Source organism: Pezoporus flaviventris, unplaced genomic scaffold (assembly GCF_033815535.1).
Source record: "Pezoporus flaviventris isolate CSIRO_AGI_PZ_B2104156 unplaced genomic scaffold, CSIRO_AGI_Pfla_v1 ptg000002l, whole genome shotgun sequence".
Lineage (NCBI taxonomy): Eukaryota > Metazoa > Chordata > Aves > Psittaciformes > Psittacidae > Pezoporus > Pezoporus flaviventris.
This window is the reverse complement of record NW_026892550.1, coordinates 26,696,492-26,715,265: the sequence shown is the minus strand read 5'-3', so window position 1 is coordinate 26,715,265 and position 18,774 is coordinate 26,696,492. Positions and strand designations below refer to the sequence as shown.

At 39.4% G+C, this 18,774-nt stretch overlaps 2 protein-coding genes across 2 annotated transcripts in view; one reads left to right on the top strand and one right to left on the bottom strand.

The window, feature by feature from the left end:
* Positions 1–1,758, bottom strand: part of PAICS (phosphoribosylaminoimidazole carboxylase and phosphoribosylaminoimidazolesuccinocarboxamide synthase) — a 39,204-nt gene extending 37,446 nt beyond the window's left edge. The window contains exon 1 of the mRNA XM_061445193.1: positions 1,356–1,758. Coding sequence (XP_061301177.1) covers positions 1,356–1,743 — 388 coding nt within the window. The 5' untranslated portion in view covers positions 1,744–1,758. The remainder of the gene's footprint in view (positions 1–1,355) is intronic.
* Positions 1,759–7,387: 5,629 nt separating this feature from the next.
* Positions 7,388–18,698, top strand: PPAT (phosphoribosyl pyrophosphate amidotransferase). Its single transcript, XM_061445192.1, has 10 exons — positions 7,388–7,591; positions 8,688–8,800; positions 8,918–9,063; positions 10,012–10,084; positions 11,792–11,943; positions 13,172–13,299; positions 13,577–13,798; positions 14,620–14,740; positions 16,095–16,217; positions 18,466–18,698. Exons 1-10 carry the CDS (start codon positions 7,388–7,390, stop codon positions 18,696–18,698), a joined length of 1,515 nt encoding a protein of 504 aa, XP_061301176.1.
* The last annotated feature ends 76 nt before the right edge of the window (positions 18,699–18,774 follow it).

Sequence of the window (18,774 nt, the reverse complement as noted above, 5' to 3'; positions counted from 1 at the left end):
TAAGGCAGATGCGAATTGGGATTAACAGTTGGTGCAGACTACACTGAAACACAGATGGTAACCTAAGGGCAGATCCTCAGATGAAGGACACTATCTTAGTTTCATGTAACAGCTTGTATTGGCCTCAGTTCTGCAAGTTTAAAAATAAAAGTGGATTGCAATACACTGTGCAGAGAGCACATGGTAAAAAAATTGCCATTTTAATTTAAAGTGACTTTGACAGATTAGAGGCTTTCTGCTGGCGATGACAGATTAAGGTCAAGCTTTTCATTAAGGTAAACAATGACAAGAAAAATGGCAATTTATTTTACTCAGACCTGTAAAACAGTATTGTAGAGGCAGACGTGGAAAGGTACTAGAGCCAGTCAGATGTCCAGCTCCTGTCCGTGCCTTTGGCAGTCCCCCTGATACTAATGTTGAGTTTTTTGTTTTCCTAAAAAAGATTCACAGTCTTAATGTAAATTGCCACGTACTGTGGGAACAAACAGCTAAGCTTTTCGTTTCTCTTTTTAGCCATGTTATTTTAGTACTTATAACTATTATTGGGGCTTATGCTTCAGTGACATTTAGAATGCGACAAGGAGATCTGAGTGATGTCAAATAGCAGATTGACCCTAATGAAATGTTAAGCACAGCTTAAATGCGTAGGTAGAGAGGGCTGAATAAAACAAGAGATGCAAATAGTCTGGTAAAAGCTCCTTCAGAAGAAAAGCAGTTGTATTCATTTGGTTTGCCTCAAAATAGTCTGATAAACATGATGATTTTTACTTCCCTCGCTGTATTACAATTTTTAATGAGACATTATTAAATATCCCTCGTTTCTCAGATATTTAAGTTGAACTGCTTACAAAATAATTTAATTTACCTTTAGTCATCCTACGTAAATTTTCAGTTACAGAGAAATAGGAATAAAAATCCTAAATTTCACTTGTAACACAAATAACAATTTTTAAACCCCTCATGACAGCTTCACCCTTGACTCTTTAAGTTTACACCTGAATTGCAGCTCTACAAAACCTGCTTCCCAAGTACTGCAAACAGAAAGAAAACGGCTTTTCTTAATTCAATGTTTCAACTGGGTGCAGGAGCCTTGACAGGAGCCAGCACTCTCCGAGGCTGCAGTACAAGCCGTTAGCATAATTTTGCCAGAATTACGCTGTATTTACAGACTTCGACACTGGTGGGTGCTAACATTTTATTCCCCTGCGTGAGGAGCTCATCAAGTCAGTTCAAACCCTGCTGTTGGGGCTGCGCAGCCTCCGCTTCGGCTCCAGCAGCAAACTCAGGCTTCGGTTTTGTTCCCTTTGGGTGTTTAGCAAAGAGAGAGAAATAGAAGCAAAAAACCAGGTTTTTACCTTGCGTGCTCTCGGCTGTGGGGCTCGTGTTCAGCTGCGCCTCAGTCACAGAACCCATGCCGTTCTCTTCTGCCGCTAATTGTGTGACAGGTTCATATCGCAATATGGCATCCAGGTCATGGAAAAACTTCATGGTTTTAGTGACATCCCCAGAGTTGTGGGCATATTTAACCGTTCTGTATTCATACTTGAGGTTTTTGTACTTTGCACGGCACTGTTTCCAATCCCTGCAAACTCCTAACTCCTGCAACCGTTTAGCAATGTAGATAAATATCCCTTTATTCCTCAGGGTGCCATGGAGTTGCTTTCTGATGTTTTTTTCTGACCAGACGCTTAACAAGGCTTTAACCTCCTCCTCAGTCCAATGCTTCCCTGCTCCACTCTCCATGTTGAAAGTGACCTGGAAATGATTCACTATTTCTAGCCAAGATTTTGTTTCCTAGGAAACCAGGCGGCTGGTTGTCAGTAAGCTCCACCGAGATGAAAGGATCTAGTTCTACTGGCTCAAGCTGCCTGAGGGGAGTAACTTGAGAAACTGCCAAATAAGCGGGCTAGGCGCTGGATCCCGCGGGGAAAAGCCGCTGGGGCGGTGTGGCAGCGTTAACCCTTCTGCGGGAAGGGGCTGCCCTGCCAGCGCTGTCCTCTGTAATCCCAGGACACAGGGAATACAGAGGGTCACGCTATCTTGCGCCTTAAAACACACACACACACACATGAAAAGAGCCCCCTAAAACCCATTCGTGCCTGCCCTTGGTGGGGTGGGTGCTGCGGCAGCTCCCGCCTCCCGCGGGATAACAGCTGGGAACTATGGGGCAGAGCTGCCAGACAAGCTGCAATGGTTGATAAGACACTGATGTGGATGGGGTCATCCTGCTTTGTGTTTATTCTCAGCTGGTTTTGAATTGGTGGTCATACGTGCACATTTTAAACTCTAATATTCACTGGTTATTACTGATACTTAATGCAAAGCTTGCATACTTCAAAATCTAGCTGAATTGATAACATTGTATGAACTTTGAGCTAATGATATTGAGCTTCCTTCTGTTTCATTAGCACTACATGAAAGGCATAACCCAATGACTTGACAAGGGCCTTTGACTTGCGTGGGCCTTTGCTGGGATGGTTGCTTCCCTCTTTCTCACTACTAATTTTGTTGATATTTAAAGTGACAGTGCCAGTATTTAAATAGAAATTGCCTATAATATTAACATTGGAATTAAAAGTTGCTGAATGCTGTGTGTCAGCCTTTAAAGTTTACCACCCATCTTTGTATTTATAGACAAGACATCTTCCTGAGTTAAAATAAACAGGTTTAAGAATGTCTTCTATCTCTGATTTTCTCTTGAAGGTCTGTGTCAATAACAGGGTAAATTCATTCAGTTTGTCTCGTTTTGCTTTCTGCAAGCAAATGTTCTTTAAAATTTTGCTTTATGTACAGCTGGGGCTAGTGACCAATTTTAGGTCCATTAGTGACCAATTTTAGGCTCTGGAGAAGATTCATAGTGAGCATGGCCATTCTGTAGATATATTTGTGCCCAATTTTATTGTTGCTTATGCTAAATAATTCCAGTGACACTGGTTGAGTTAAACCAGTCTAATGCACAAGCAGCATCTTCATCTAATATGCTAAAAATACCCCATTTCCTTTTTTAAGAAAAGCATCTTTGGTTTTCAGTCATTACATATGGGAGTGGATGGCAGCTTAGCAGTCCCCCAAAGTCCTTAGGAGAGTTACAGGCACAGTGGGCACATGGCAGCAGTTTTGTCAGAGGTAACACTGCCTTTCTCCAGAAAGCCTTTTAACAGGAGATGGAGTGGCCTGCACTGTTACCCACAAACAATCAGTCTGCAAAGCATACCTTCCCAATGGATAGGGACTGAAATACAAGCCTTGGGCAGCCATGCAGTACTCTGCCTGCTTCCGGCAGCACAGCTTGGGGGGGGGGGCCCAGGCAGGCTTGGGGAGGGCTGGGAGCAAGCTGGGAAAAACGCTGCCATCCCAGCTGATACAGCTCTTGTGAGCAGCAAAGCACAGCTGCCAGCCTGAGGGTGATCTGTAAGAGAAGTATTTCCATTTGCAGTGACACCGTACACCAGACTTGTTTTGCTTGAGTTCAGAAGCTGTGATGCCCGATACTAGCTTTATGTGCTCAAATGCTTTTATCGGAGTGTGCATATAGCTTTTAGAGGTGTAAATGCTAGCTTGTCTTCTTAAAGGCAAGAATGCAAAAGCTTTTCTGCAGAGGTGATCAGTGGAAGACACAATGTGGAAGACACAAAGCCATGAGTTTCTTAATACCTCTCCCTCCACCACCCCCCAAAGCAGAAATAGAGTATCACTGTTGAGCCTACTACTACAGCCTAGACTACTATCACTGCAAAGTGGCTTTTCAGATTAAGCATCTGCTGTTATTTTATGCCCACACTGAAATAGGACTGCAGTAAGAGCCTGAGCCAGTGCTTATTAGTGGAAGGAGTCCTGCTGAATTCAGTGGGCTTAGGCACAAACCTTATGTGACTGTTTTGAAATGAAGCATAACATGGGCAAGAAACCAGTTGTAATTACAAGCCTGTAAAATCAAGTAACAAACAGGCATACATTAAAATTTCATGTTGTAAAGAGTAGATGAGAAAACACCAATTCACCGTATGTTAAAGCATTTCATTCTCAACATTTCAGTGCTTTATGTTAATTTTATTTTGTCCATAGGGGCCAGGAGAGTGCTGGAATTGTGACAAGTGATGGAGAGTCATCCCAGGCATTCAAAGTGCACAAGGTAAAATGTAAATTAATGTTTTTTAGATGCCAAGCCAAGATGCATGAAGGTTTGTTTCAGCTAGGAAACAGAATAATTAGGAATTAACATGTTATGACGGGCTGTTTTGTTTTGTCAGTAACAGTATTTGTTATTTGTGCAGTTTCTGTCGTGATGTTTGTTTAGTGATGTAATGTTTAAAACAAATACGCCAACATTATCCTGTATCAACATTATGTTCTAGTTACAAAAACTATTTACCAAAGTCACCCTGCACCTAAGGCGTTAACTCTGGAGATCTGAATAGCAGCAATGCAACTTGAGATGAAGAGGAAAGAAATACAGTTACAGGCTATGCACAGGCAAATGGAGAACTAATTCTTGCGTTAGTGAGACTCAAGGAAGTGGCAGCTTTACCCATAGGTAAAAATAAACAGAATAAAAGATAGCCTTCATTCATTCTTCAGCTGAGGGAATCCCAGGGAATGTTAAAAGACATAAAATGGCCATAGCCTCAAAAGTACTATGTAATGCTCTGGGGATATTTCTGCTCATTCTGTATTGAACAGTGATCAGGAAGAAAATAATAATCAGCCTATTCAATCCTGGAAGAGGAGAAGATTGGAAATAAAACTATATCACAGAATAACCATGGGGCAATTCTTGATGTGTGTCCTCCAACCACAATCAAAAAGCAGTTCATCTTCACGACCAGAGGTCTCTGGGGAAGATTAAGATTCAAATCAGCCCAAGACTAAGACTGCTTTGCTGCATCAGTATGTGTATCTATGAATGTCTGCTCAATGCATCATGCAAAATCTTGTCTCTTCAGGCAACATGTTTCTCACCTCTTTCGGCATTTCCCCCCGCTATCTGTTACTTACAGTCTGAGTCACACACGCACATACACACACTTTTGAATGCAGCTCTTCTCAACTTCAGCACCATGTTGTCTGTTCTTCATTCCTGCTCCTGCTTGGGTTTCAGCTTTCCATAAGGTTTCTAGTAATTTCAGCTTCCTTTAAAGGGGGCTGCTTTATAAATCCTATAGTAGAAAGTATTTCTTAGAATGAACTTCCAGCAGTGTTTCCGTGTTACTGAGCTGCAACACTTAGCTGTCACACTAAGAATTTAATTGACTATATGATCATATTAGCTTTGATATTTTAAGAGTTGCAGAGCATGTGATGATTTCTTTTATCCTTGCAATATGCTCATCAGCTACAGCTCTTTAAAAACTGTAATAACCACAGTGTAACAAAGAGCTTGTGGAATACAATTTGCATGACTTGTTTAATCCTGGAAGTGGTGCTAATGTAACAAACATTTGGGTCTGTTACACTGGTGAAAGTATATTTAGGACTCTGACTTGTAAACTAGTCCATAAAAATGTCAGCAGTTAGGATGCTGCTGTACCTGTTTGTCTTCCAAACCCTTTTTGACTCTTCATAGCAGAGACAACAGAATGGAAAAGGTGCCTGCTTCTCACTTCATCAGTTTACTCATTTTTGTCGACAGCTTAAGGCAGTACAATAGAGTATGAACTGGAATGCCCAAGGCATGGGTATGTGTTCCCTTGTGATTGTTGCCAGCCTATGACCACAGATTGATAGCCCTTTACAAAGGACATTAATCTGTAGTTTTAATACCTCCCAGAAGGAATCATCCAGATTTGTCTGTCAGAGACTTTCAGCTAGATTTGTGTAACAGAACATTATTGTCATACTGTATTAACCAGCTCAGGATGTGGGAAAATTTACATCTCTTGTATAGACATAGCGATGTGAGAAGGAGAAAGACAGACTGACTGTTTCACACTTGGATATACAGAACAATAAAGAAGCTTTGTATAATACAGGCATAAAATTGTCTTCATTGGGAGTTTTTTATACTGGTGTAATTCACATTCACCATCCCACACCAGCATAGTCTAAATCTGAGGAATATTTCAGATGGCAATTAAAAGATTATGTACTTGTGTAACCAAATCTGGTTTAAAAAAACATTGCTTGTTTAAGCTATTGCAGTGCTTAACTTGGCTACATCAGTTAAGACCGGACCTGTCAGATCTCCTGTCAGGATAAAGTTGACCTAAGTAAAATAGGAGTGCATGACTGCATTTCTGTACATATATGAGAACAAAACACAGACTTTAGACCACCCTTTATTTCATCTGTGAGACAAGAGATAATAATTTATTTGGCATAGAGTTTGTTGACTCATTAAAGCAAGCTTATACCAGTTCAACTGTTGAGGCAGTAACATTTTAATGTAAGTATCCTAAAACCACATGTGTAACCATAGCTTCTTGGTATTCCAACTCCATAGCAGTCACAGCAGAAAATACCCTAAAGCTGAGCTTTCTTTAAGCTTTTTTGGTTGAGCTCTGAAAACAGTTCAACCAATTTCTTTCCTTCCTGTCCCATCCCAATCTCTTGTCGTTGTACCTGCAACACAAGTTATGAACCATTCACAGCTTTGGACCTTTCCTATGTATCTTTGAAGGTCCTAGAGGAGCGTTATGTGTACTGTTGTGTGTATCACAATTACCACGCACGACAGGGAAACCAAGCACTAGAAGGATGTAAGTATTTCCCACAGGCAGTGGCAGAAGCAGGAGTTTGTAGGAGGGCCTGGAATCCAGTCTTTAATATCTACTCTCTGTGTATGGTTTTTCAGACTGTTCTTGCTACTGAATTACCTCCACATAGTGCTTGTTGCCAAACAATGCTCCTGATGTTTGACTAGAAAGTTTTGATGCATTTTTGCTTCACATAGAAGGCAACCTGGCTATATGAAAAATCTGTTTTAAGTAAACAGTGACATCTCTTGAGAAAGCTTTACTTCTGACATTGGCAAGAATGACAGTGGGATCTAACAAACATTATCATGGGCCCAGTATAAAAGTAAATCCAATATACTGCCATCCTGTAAAAGGTATTATTTACATAGAATTTCCTTCTGGCAGTCCTTTTGTCTGGTGTTTTTAAACAATATGTTTGTTTTGGTAGCGTTTTTCGGAAGATGTATTTTTAGTAAGAGAATAGATTGTTCCATGAAAATCCACAGCACAAAGATGTATACTGCTTTATTTAAAAACAGAGTAATGGCATCTGGTATATCACTGTGACACCTACTCAGCTTCTTTCCCATGTCTTCCCAGTTACTTGCCTTTTCACTTAGATTTGCTTGCTTTAAAAACAAACATGAGGAGAAATTAGAAAGTTGCCAGGAAAACAAAACTAAACAGAACTTTTATTTTTTCTCCCAAAGGGAATGGGTCTTATAAATCACGTCTTCAATGCAGACAGCCTGAAGAAGCTGTATGTTTCCAACCTCGGTATCGGGCACACAAGGTACTCCACCTCAGGAATTTCTGAGCTACAGAACTGCCAGCCTTTTGTTGTAGAGACTCTTCATGGGAAGATCGCTGTGGCGCACAACGGGGAGCTAACAAACGCTATACAACTCAGGAGGAAGGTTGGTATCCCCAATACACTTGCTATGACTTTTCCTTAATCTTAAGCTGCTTGGGGTAGTGAGACAGCACCATAATCAAAATAGATCATTTGGGGGGGGGGGGGGGGGAAAGGTCCCAGGGAGGGGAGGCATTTGTAACTGTCTTGGGGGATAATTCACCAGTCGTCTAGACTGATGGTCACATTCCTATTGATCGAGTGTTGATAGTGTTTGGCTAGAATGGTATGTGCTAAAAAGGCAAATAAAATTTAGCAGATGTTTCATTATGAAATAACACCTATGATATATTCCATCCAAAAGAGTTCATATTCCTGCACCGAAGCAAATGTATGGAATGCCCAAAGGAGCCTAGCCCATCGTTAATCAGAGCCACAAGAGTATAAACAGATGGGAGAAAACAACAGTGATGAGGAAATGTAGACAGTGGCAAATCTTTTCCATGATTGTAAATGATCTCTTAAGATAAAAGTTAGGAACTGTAATACATACAGCATTAAATGGGTTGTAATAATTAGCTAGATACACTGAAGATTCTCTTTTCCTTTAGAAGTGTAAATACACCAAGGCAGAATAATTAGGCTGACGAGATTCAGCAGACTTTTAAGTTGTGGGATTTTCATTTTTTAATCCCATTCTGTTTCCGTTCACGCCTCTTTTTGTTGTTGTTGCTCTGTTCCTAAATCACCATTCAGCCTTGTTATCTCTTTCTGTATCTGCTATAGGTGATTACATATTTTCCCTTGTATATTTTTACCTCTCTTCCCAGAGCAAGCAGGAGGACAAAGCTAAGTAAACAACCAAACCATGAATTTGTGCCCTGAATATTGTTGTTATTAATTTTGGTTGCATGCAGGGCAAAGGATGAGGTGCAAAGGGAGAAATGTAGTACCAGTCATAGATGACTGTATCTGCTCTTTTATCATATTTGGTTTGTTGGAAGAAGTTTGATGTTACTGTGATCTGATCCACTGAAGCGGGGATCTGTTTAAAAACATTAGTTCATTGCACAAAGGTGTTGTTCAGTTAAAATCTGAGCAGTGTTACGTGGGATTTTTCTTTTTAATGTTGTTAACACTTTTGCTTTGTGTCCTAAAAGCTTATGAGGCATGGTGTAGGGCTGTCGACCAGTTCTGACAGTGAGCTGATCACCCAGCTGCTGGCTTTCACACCTCCTCTAGAAAATGACGATACAGCCGACTGGGTGGCAAGGTGAGGAGGATGGGTTTCAGAAGCAAGAACAGCATCTCAGCATGATATGTATGCAGCTGTAAATGCACACAGCTGTTTGTGTGACACACGATTATGTTCACCTTTGTCTCATTTCAGAATAAAAAATTTAATGAATGAAACTCCAACTTCATATTCATTGCTAATTATGCATAAAGACATAATCTATGCAGTACGTGATCCATATGGGAATCGCCCACTCTGCATTGGTCGCCTTATTCCAGTAGGGGACATGAATGGAAAAGGTAAACCATACACTCATATTCGTATAGTTTGTGCCTGAAATCACTGATATATAAGTAATTAAAGCTACATTTACTGAGAAGTAACCAGGAATATGCGATGCAAAGGTCAGGTTTGAAAATTTAAAACAACAAAAAAATGTTGGTAAGGAAAAAAAAAATATAGGAAGTCTGGAAATATCTTTCCTGTTCCCAGCAAAGGGGAATTCTACTTGCCTGATGTCAGTGTCAGAATTAGGCAGCCCAGCTGTAACAGAGTATTTGTGAAAATGTAATTAACATCTCATAAGCCGAACAGGAAAGCAGGGATGAACAGAATCACAGAAGGGTTGAAGCTGCAGGAGACCTCTGGAGGCCCTCTGGTACAAATTCCCTGCTCAGGCAGGGACACTTAGAGCTGGTTGCTTGGGCCACTGTACAGTCCAGAAACAAGTCTGGTTTCTTCTTTTCTTCTGTAGTAAGGTGGCTGAAAAGTGCTGGATTATTGGCAATACATTTCTAAATTTCGAGCACTCCTGGTCACAGGTAGTATGGCAACAGAAAACTATGCAGTAAGTTTATGGAGAAAATTATTTGTGTTCCTGTTTAGCCTGCAAATCAGCATTTTCCATGGAGTGAGATTAGAATCTGTTTGTATAAAAATAATTTAAAGGCAAAGTAGTAAATGTTCCCATATCTTCACAAAACTTGGTAATTTTAACCACAAGAAAAAATATCAAGACTTTTTTAAAGCATACAAGCATTCCTGCGCTGTAGGAATTCAGTATGTTATTTTTTTTCTTTTAATAATATTACAAAAACTTTGGAATTCTACTTTTTGGTTTTAAATTATAACAGTCTTGTGCACTTGGCAACCTAAACGAAGCAGATACTGCAGCAGAAATGTAATGGTGTATGGGGTAACAGTAACAAGAATTGTGGTCTGACTCCAACTGAAATCTTTCGTTTCAGGAAAAGATAACAGTGAAACAGAAGGATGGGTAGTCTCTTCTGAATCCTGTAGCTTTTTGTCTATTGGTGCAGAGTAAGTGCCACAGTTCTCGCTTTATCTGAAATCTCTCCTCAGGCAGCAATTAAACATTAAGCCTCAAATTGCCAAATACCATAACCTATTACAATATGAAAGACATGAAAGAATAGTTTGTTGAGTGGTTTGGAGGTTTGGTGGTTTTTTGGCAGTGCTCTTTTTTGCCAGTTTATTATCGTGAACAGATCAGTGTAAAAGAAGAATTATGTGTTCAGGTAGTCACAGTGAAGACAGCTTTACTGTGTAGTCTTTACTTTTTAATTTTTGACTTTTTAATTTTAGGCATGTTTGCAGCAGAATAACAAAATAATTCTTCAATCACAGAAAGGTTACACTACTGGTAGCTCACAGGGTGGGTGGACTAACCTGAGCTGTAGCATATGCTGTCTAACAAAATAAGCTTGTTTGAAAAAAATGATGGGCACCTGAATCTATTTCCATATGTGCCAACATCCATCAGAGCCAAAACATGAGATCACATTTACATTACCGCTCGAGCTAAGATCCTCTGAAAAGAAAGGTGTGATACTTTTTCTGGACAAAAAGAGATGGGTAAGAGGCTCTTTAAGAGACCACAGATTTGGAGTGGAAGGCAACTGTGAACTAGAACATGATTAAAGTAAGAAAAATTATGAGGAAGCATATTTAATTTTCTAATCGGGCAATATAACTGTGCATTTTGGGACTAGACTAGTAAGTAAAGTTGCATCCTCTTAAAATAAAACTGTGAAAAAATTGCATTAAGAACACAACTACCAAACAAAAAGATATGTAAAGCAAAATGAGGCAGCAATGTGACAGCACTTTAGAGGTCTTAATTCCATTCTGCAGTGTTTTATTGCAGGTGTGGTGTTCTGTGTTCCCTTGATGTAACTTCTACCCTCTCTCTGTAGGAACTATAAGCTGTTGGTAATAGGGGCTTTCTTGAGACAATTTATTCTATGTATGGATAAAAATAACCATTTTCTGAAACTTCTTTAAAATCTCTGTTAAGAAAAGCTTATCATGCAGGACCATCAGCTGAAGCCTGTGGGCTTTCAAAGGAAGCAATTTTGTCTGAACTTCTTGTGTAGACAGTGCTGCTCTCTGCTAATGCCAGTATTTTGCCCGTCAATAATCACAGATTTGCTCACCTCTGATTTGTATCTGCAGAACATTTCAATGCTTTGGGATAGATTTAGATTGAAATTGTTAGAATAGCCACCCAAGGATCTAGAAAAATGTTTAATAAGGTTAAACACTGTAACATAATAAACCTAACACTGTTCCATATTGCTTCAGATAGGAGAACTGGAATGTAATTTCCAGTTAGCTTTACGTTCATTCTGGTTTTTTATATTGCATTTTAATGTTAATTAGCTTTCACAGGAAAGTCCTCTAGTATTGATCCAGGACTAAATTATTAAAATATATTTTATCTCAGTGAAGCCTGTACTAGACTTGAGTATTGTACATCTCACATATAGGAAGAATACCATAATTCTCAGGTGCCGAGAATTTGTTTATTGCTTTGGAGTATCAATTCATACTGTTTTAGTAAGGTTCACTTGTCTTAGTGTGTTGGTCTTAAAAGCCTCCAGGTCACATCCTAAGACAGAAGCAAATTTTGTGCTAGGATGTTCCTGTCAGTTGAATCTTTTTAATATTTCAAAACTACCATCCAGGTTCAGGACATTTCTAAATGCTGTGTATTTCTCTTTCAAGGTACTATCGTGAGGTCCTTCCTGGAGAGATTGTGAAAATATCCAGATACGACGTCCAGACACTGGATGTTGTACCAAGACCTGAAGGAGATCCGTCAGCATTCTGTATCTTTGAATATGTTTATTTTGCAAGACCAGATAGTATTTTTGAAGGTAAGAATATAATAATGTACAGAGCTCCTTCCTGAATAGTGGGAGATGTTAATGTGGAAAACAATTACTCTGGAAAGGATCTGGGATCATAGATGCAGGGTACCACTGACTATGAGCTTGATTCACCTTCCTGTTCCTGGCTGTGCATATGGCCTCAGTCAGGCTGCCTGCCTAGTCCTATGGAAGGGATGAGGAGCCACAATCATGATGAAGGTAGAGGAAATATCCCTTAAAAGTGAGAGTCTTAAGAGAGGAACTTTATTGGTTCTTGGAATACTTTTTTAATGACTCCTGAAATAGGGTGTGAAAAAAAAAAACAAACAAAAACCAAAAAACCTCAAACCCAAAAAACAACCTATTTTGGGATTTTCTTTGCAAGAAAGGGTTACTTCAGGAAGATGCTCTTAATATAACTTGTAAATCTATGCATTATCCAAGTACTTGGGGTAGTCGGTTGTCAGTCTGATGCTTTTATTATTTCAGTAGAAGTCATCAAAAATTACCTCACTGGCAAAGATATAAGGCAGGACTCATACCTATCAAAGAACCTATTTTCTTGGCTTTCTATGGACATGCCATCTGTTGATCCAATACAGTTCCCCATCCTCATAAAGCCAGTTTCACCCTACATCCCTTTTTCTCATGATCCTCTTGCCCTTCGAATATCCTCATTTCTTACATTCCTCAGTACTGCTGCTGTACCCTTGGCTGTGCCTCATCTCATCACAGTCCCTCCGGTTCCCTCCCATGCTGCAAATCCTTTATGACTTTAAAAGCTTCTGAGGCCTCTTATGCCTTTACTAATTTGGGGGTAAATTTTGCCTCCTGATTCAAAGTTAGTAACTGGACAAAGGCAAACAGCAGGATTACACAAACCTGGTCTGCTGGGAACAGCAGCCTAAAAATAGAATATGCATGTTATAAACAAGCAGGCATAATTTCTACTCTTTTCCTTCTTTAAATACATTTTGTATCATCCACAGGACCTTTAGTTACCCGATTAGGGCAAACTGGATTTTAATTCTCTGTGTAGTGATATGAATATGAATGTTAGAATATGGCATTATGGAAGGAAATAAAAAATGACCTTATGTGAGTGAATGTTTATTAGTTGTGGAGCTCTTCTCACTGACTCCTATGCCTGAACTTGCCAGAGAAATTTGTACAGCAAACTGAGAGGAAATCTGAATTATGCATACGAGGAAAAAACACTTCTTGCTGTTCTTAGGTCAGATGGTGTACTCAGTCAGGAGAAGATGTGGGCAGCAGCTTGCTATTGAAGCACCTGTGGAAGCAGACCTGGTCAGCACTGTCCCAGAGTCTGCAACCCCAGCAGCTCTTGGTTATGCTCAAAAGGTATATGTTAACCTGTCTTTTTCTCCTCCAAGCATATTTACAATGAGCTCTTTTTGTAATGGAATATAATGGTATGAGCTGTTAGTTTTGTATTGATAAAGCTTTATACCTTGCGTATGCACAGTATGTATTTTTCTGTCACTATTCCACTATATTAAGGTATTTCAAAGTTTTTTGGTTACTGTGAAGTCATACTAAGTCCTAAGGTTGCTTTAAAAAAACAGTAGCTGAGAATAACCAGCTCTTTAGATTTTAATTCTAACTCTCCTGTTTACAGTGTGGACTACCATATGTTGAAGTACTCTGTAAAAACCGATATGTAGGAAGAACATTTATCCAGCCAAATATGAGGTTACGGCAACTTGGTGTTGCAAAGAAGTTTGGCGTTCTGTCTGATAATTTTAAAGGCAAGCGAGTTGTTATCATTGATGATTCAATTGTGAGGGGCAATACCATTTCACCCATAATAAAACTACTGAGAGAATCAGGAGCCAAAGAGGTAAGTTAATTGTCAGCACAATACAGATGTAAACTGAAGACTGATAAGAGGGTAAAGCACTGGTCTTTATTTGTACTACACATGGTTTCCTTATTTAAAAGGGCAGGTGTGCAAAAAAGACAATGCCTAGTGCATGTTTATTGTGAATCATAGAATCATAGAATGATTTGGGTTGGAAAGGACCTAATTCCAACCCCCCCTGCCATGGACAAGGACACCCATGACAGATTAAGGCATTTCTTTTGTATGACTCTGAAATTTGTGTGATTTAAGGGGTTACGGGGAGAGGAACAGGTCTCCATTTATGGAGCACTATCTGGCAGAGAATAGAAGGCAAATTAGTTAATATCAGAAAATCAAGTATTGGTGTGGTATTCCTGGCATGTGTGACCTGTTGTACTGCATTAAGTACAACCACATATTTAAATAGCACATGCCTTAAGTTACCAGAGCACACTGGGTTTAATTAATTAAGACTTTTTAATGAAATGGAGAGTGCAAGTCTGTCACTGGAGAAAAAATATTGCGTATATTTGATTTTGTAAACCAAAACATGTGCGTCAAGGACTGACCACCACAGAAGCAAAGCAAAATCAGGATGGGAACCTTTTACTATCATTAGGAAATACTGTAAAATAAATCCTAAAACTTTCTTTCTCTCCTGCTGTGTTGGCATCTGAAAAAAACCTTACTTTTAACTCTTCTGTGCAGTGCTGTGTTCTGTTCTTCATGATTATTTGCCTAACTGGGGCTTTGCTGTTCTGTTATGGACTACTGACCTTCACCACAGCAGTCTTGTTTGAAACTCTGTTTTTATTCAGGTACACATCCGCGTGGCTTCACCTCCCATAAGATTTCCTTGTTACATGGGAATAAACATTCCAACTAAAGAAGAACTCATTGCCAACAGACCTGAATTTCATGATCTTGCAAACTATATAGGTAAGTGCTACTCTTTTCTTTTTTAAGAGAGGGAGTTTTCACCTGTAGGTATTTTATTGTCCACATCAAAGTAAAAGCACAGCACACCAAGGCAACAGTGACAAAACTGACTAAAAACTCACCAGGCTGATACACTAAATTCTGCGTCATGAGTACCCTACAGATCAAAACAGTTTAGCTACACACTTTTTTTTAACACAGTGAATTATATTTCTCCAAAGAACAGAAAACATTACAATAATTGCATAACTGTAAGTTACAAATAAGGCGTGACAGCAAAGCCTTCCATACTTAAAGCTCCTTCTGGGAAACTTTTACAACAGTAGGCAAAACACCAGGAAGAAAATCTGTCCTATGATGAAAAGCTAATGTAGTTCTCACTTTCATGAGATGTTCATAAAAATATGTTTGGAATTTGTGAACACCCACTGTTTTTTCTACAAACTTAAATTTATGTAAATAATTTAACTGCATTATATATTTCACTTTGAAAGAAATGACACTTAAAACTCATCAAAGAATGTTAAAAACAGTCTCAAATTCTAGAATGAGTCATGTTTGCAACAAAACAAAAGAACCAGCAGCTTTTGTTCTTTGTGATGAGGTAAATAATCTCTTCATAGGGTATCAGCAACAGAAGTCCTGAAGGCTTGTGAGTGAGGAGATCTATACAGGCATGGCCTACTGGGCTGCAAAATACTTTTTTAAATGGTTTAAGAACATAGTTGTAGTTACAGTTAGAAAACTGTAAACTCTTGAGTTCTTGCGTTAAATACTCTCATCGTCTAGTATTGCAATGAGTTCTTTTACACACAATCACTGTGAAGGTACACTGAAGTATTTCAAGTCTTTAAGTATTATTCACAAAATAACGAGTGAAATAATGATGTGAAAATGCTATCAAACTTTCCTACTGCTAGAACATTCCAATGAACTGCATTGTTTTTTAACATGATGGTCTTCCCCTCACCCAAGTCCCAGTAAGAGTTTGTAGTCCCAGGTGCTCAGTCTGGGATGCACATTTGCTACCCTGAACTACAGGGTAACTATGGGAAACTATGCAGAGTTCAGGGAGTCTTAAGACACCCTCTGGACTTTATTCCTGTTTTGGCAGTATGTGTGACATATTTGTTCCCATCTCAGAACCCTCAGTCTCTATTTCAGTGAGTTGCTCCCTGCACGAAGAATTTGAGAACAGAAGGCTTACTATGGCCTGATAATTTTTCATACACATTCTCTTTAGGTAAGGTTATCCACCTGACATCATAGTCCATACCATAATGTAACTGCGTGTCCAAAGAGCACTGCATCTGGTACAATATTGCAGCTTTAACTGATTCTTTATTTCCTCTAGGAGCAGACAGTGTTGTCTACCTTTCTGTGGAAGGGCTGGTATCATCCGTGCAGGAAAGCATCAAAGCGAGGCAAGAGAATGAGAGCAGCCTTAAAACCCAGAAGTCGCGTGTTGGAAAGATTGGTCACTGCACTGCGTGTCTCACTGGAGAGTATCCTGTAGAGCTAGAATGGTGAAGTGTTAGTGGATGGACATGAGCCCATCTGTTGCTGAATGTACCTTTTTCAAAGATTCCTTCTTGCCAATAGTTTTTTTACATTTAGGGTACTATGGAAAGCTTATTACAGCTAACCCATTACTGCTACTAAACCACAGTAAAGACTTACAGAAAGTCTGATGTGTTGATGAAAACAATGTAAGCAGATTAAAATACAAAATCATAGTTTTGATGCACAGTTGTGCCTTCTATTTTCTCATAAAATATTATAAAAGCCAAAGTGTTTTTTAATTATATAACAGTCCCAGAGGTGTTTGTTTTTTTTTGTTTCAGTCTTGCCCTGAAAGATATCCCTGTTAGAATTGTTCATAAATCGTGGGTCATGTGGTGTAATTTCAGTTTACCAAATTCTTAATACAGAAGAATGTGAAGTTTGCTTTTCTCCTTTGGGAAAATACCGGTTTCTGAAGAATTAAGTTGCTTCCTCAGCAGTTCTTGCTTAAGCTTTTTAAGAATAGAAGTGCCTAACTTTTGCCAATGTAGCTCAACAGCCTTTATTAATCCCCAGCCTTTGTAACAGACTCTATGAACATGATGTCTAGTATATAATTTAAAAAAAAATGAAGACTCAGGGAAACACTCTGCCAAAAGCTCTCTAGTTTCATAACTTTAAAATTCTCTTTTTGAACTCCAGTGTAATTACATTATCTTCATGTGCTTTCATCAGTTGCCAATAGGATGTGGAAGGACAAAAAAAATACTTGGCACTGCCATTTTTTTCCTGTTCTACATCTTGTTTTCTCCAGGACGAGTCCTGACAATTTCTGACGTGTGAGCTCACACTCAGTGTGCTTTTCACATGTCAACATCCAAAGTAAACCTAAAGTCAGTCTTCATTTTCAATAGTAAAAATGATGTACCAACTGAAGATTATGAGTTGTTTCGGGTATAGTCTTATTTTACTATATTGCTGCTGTTAAAATAGATGTAATGTTTCAGAAGAAAAAAGTTCTGAAGAACCATTAGCTCTTGAATGCATTATGTATTTTTTAACTGGTCACTGTATACATGAAGATCATTTGGACAACTAACCACTTTCTGAAAATGGTAAAGCACTTCTGGAAAACTACTGTGAGTTTACACACAATTGTAAAACTATTTTGTATACCTCGGTTTTGTTCACTGAATACCAGCAACTTCATTTTAGATTTTCTATTTAATATTGTGTATTTTGGCCTTATAATTGTGACACTTTAAAAAAAATAGGTAAGAGCTTCTTCCATCCCCATCATCTTCCATACAGTTGAGAATTACAGGACTGGTGATTGAATTCAAAAGCGAGCTTTCTTACATGGGGGCTTATAGCAATGGTGCTTGACAAACAATCACAACACAGAAGTCCCAGTTCAAGCAAGCATGTACAAGAAGGGGTAAGTTGAGCTCTTAGGTTAAAGATACATATGAGAAGCCCTTTCTATCAGAGATAAAGATGCACGGTTTAACAAGGCTGCAAGCAGAAGTCTACTGATTTACCTTAAAAATTGTCTCTAGAACAGACTGAAAATGAAACTTGTGCAAACATTCTTTTAACACGTTTTTAACAAAACTGGTATTTTTGAAGTCTGGCAATAATTGCTGAAATGGGATTTGAGCATTAGGTGGACTAATTCCTATTTAATGAGTCCTAATGCCCTTTTCCCCCTCCACGTATGAACATGAAATTTCAAAGTCTGCTACCGTAAGCACTGTAATTTTTAGATACACTACATGCCTAATCTTTAGGGCATATTCTTCAAAACCTTAAGTTAAAAATGAGGTATTTTCCATATATCACTATTCTCTGCCAGCTGGGTTTATGTTTTGGGTTACCTGGCTTTTTTTTTTAATCACATATAGCAGGACATACATCTGCAATGCTGAGGGAGAAAACTCTCATTTGGGGTGTTGCTATTTGTATTATGTGAATGTTTTCTTGTGAAACTGTTCCTGCAACGTGCAAGTGTGCCAATTATAATTTACAGGATGTGACAAAGCAGTAGAAAGCTGATGCCTAACCTCTCCCATAGCTAATATTAAACATGGTTAGAACGGGTCTTCCCGGTCTCTCTCCCTTCACTGGCAGGCAATATACGCATCGAAAGTTTCTTTTAATAAAGTCACTGTGAAAGCGCCTCAAAGCTGGACCAAAATCGTTTCATGTCCCGCATTAAACAGCCCTCTCCAACCCCACACCCCAGCCCAGCCCAGCCCAGCCCAGCCCATACTGCATTACCGGTGCCGGCTCCCACCAGCGCCCTCTCAAACCCAGCCGTCAGCCCTTTCACCCCACCGAGCTCCCGGCAGCAAAGGGTAATAACCCTCCGCAGAGGCTGCGGCAACAGCTGACCCACCCCGGCTTCCGTCCCAACGGCGATCGCACCGGCAGGAAGGCCTGTACCACCTCCTGAGGTGGGGGGCGGAAGGGAGGGAGCGACTACATGGATACAGATATAACTGAACTCCTGAGTGTGGCGGGCAAACCGT

Bases quoted from the DNA above. Each gene is read 5' to 3' on its own strand.
- PPAT (XM_061445192.1), top strand. From the start codon at position 7,388: ATGGGTCTTATAAATCACGTCTTCAATGCAGACAGCCTGAAGAAGCTG. The intron at 7,592-8,687 runs GTTGGTATCCCC...GTGTCCTAAAAG, and splicing joins CTATACAACTCAGGAGGAAG to CTTATGAGGCATGGTGTAGG. The intron at 9,064-10,011 runs GTAAACCATACA...CTTTCGTTTCAG, and splicing joins AGGGGACATGAATGGAAAAG to GAAAAGATAACAGTGAAACA.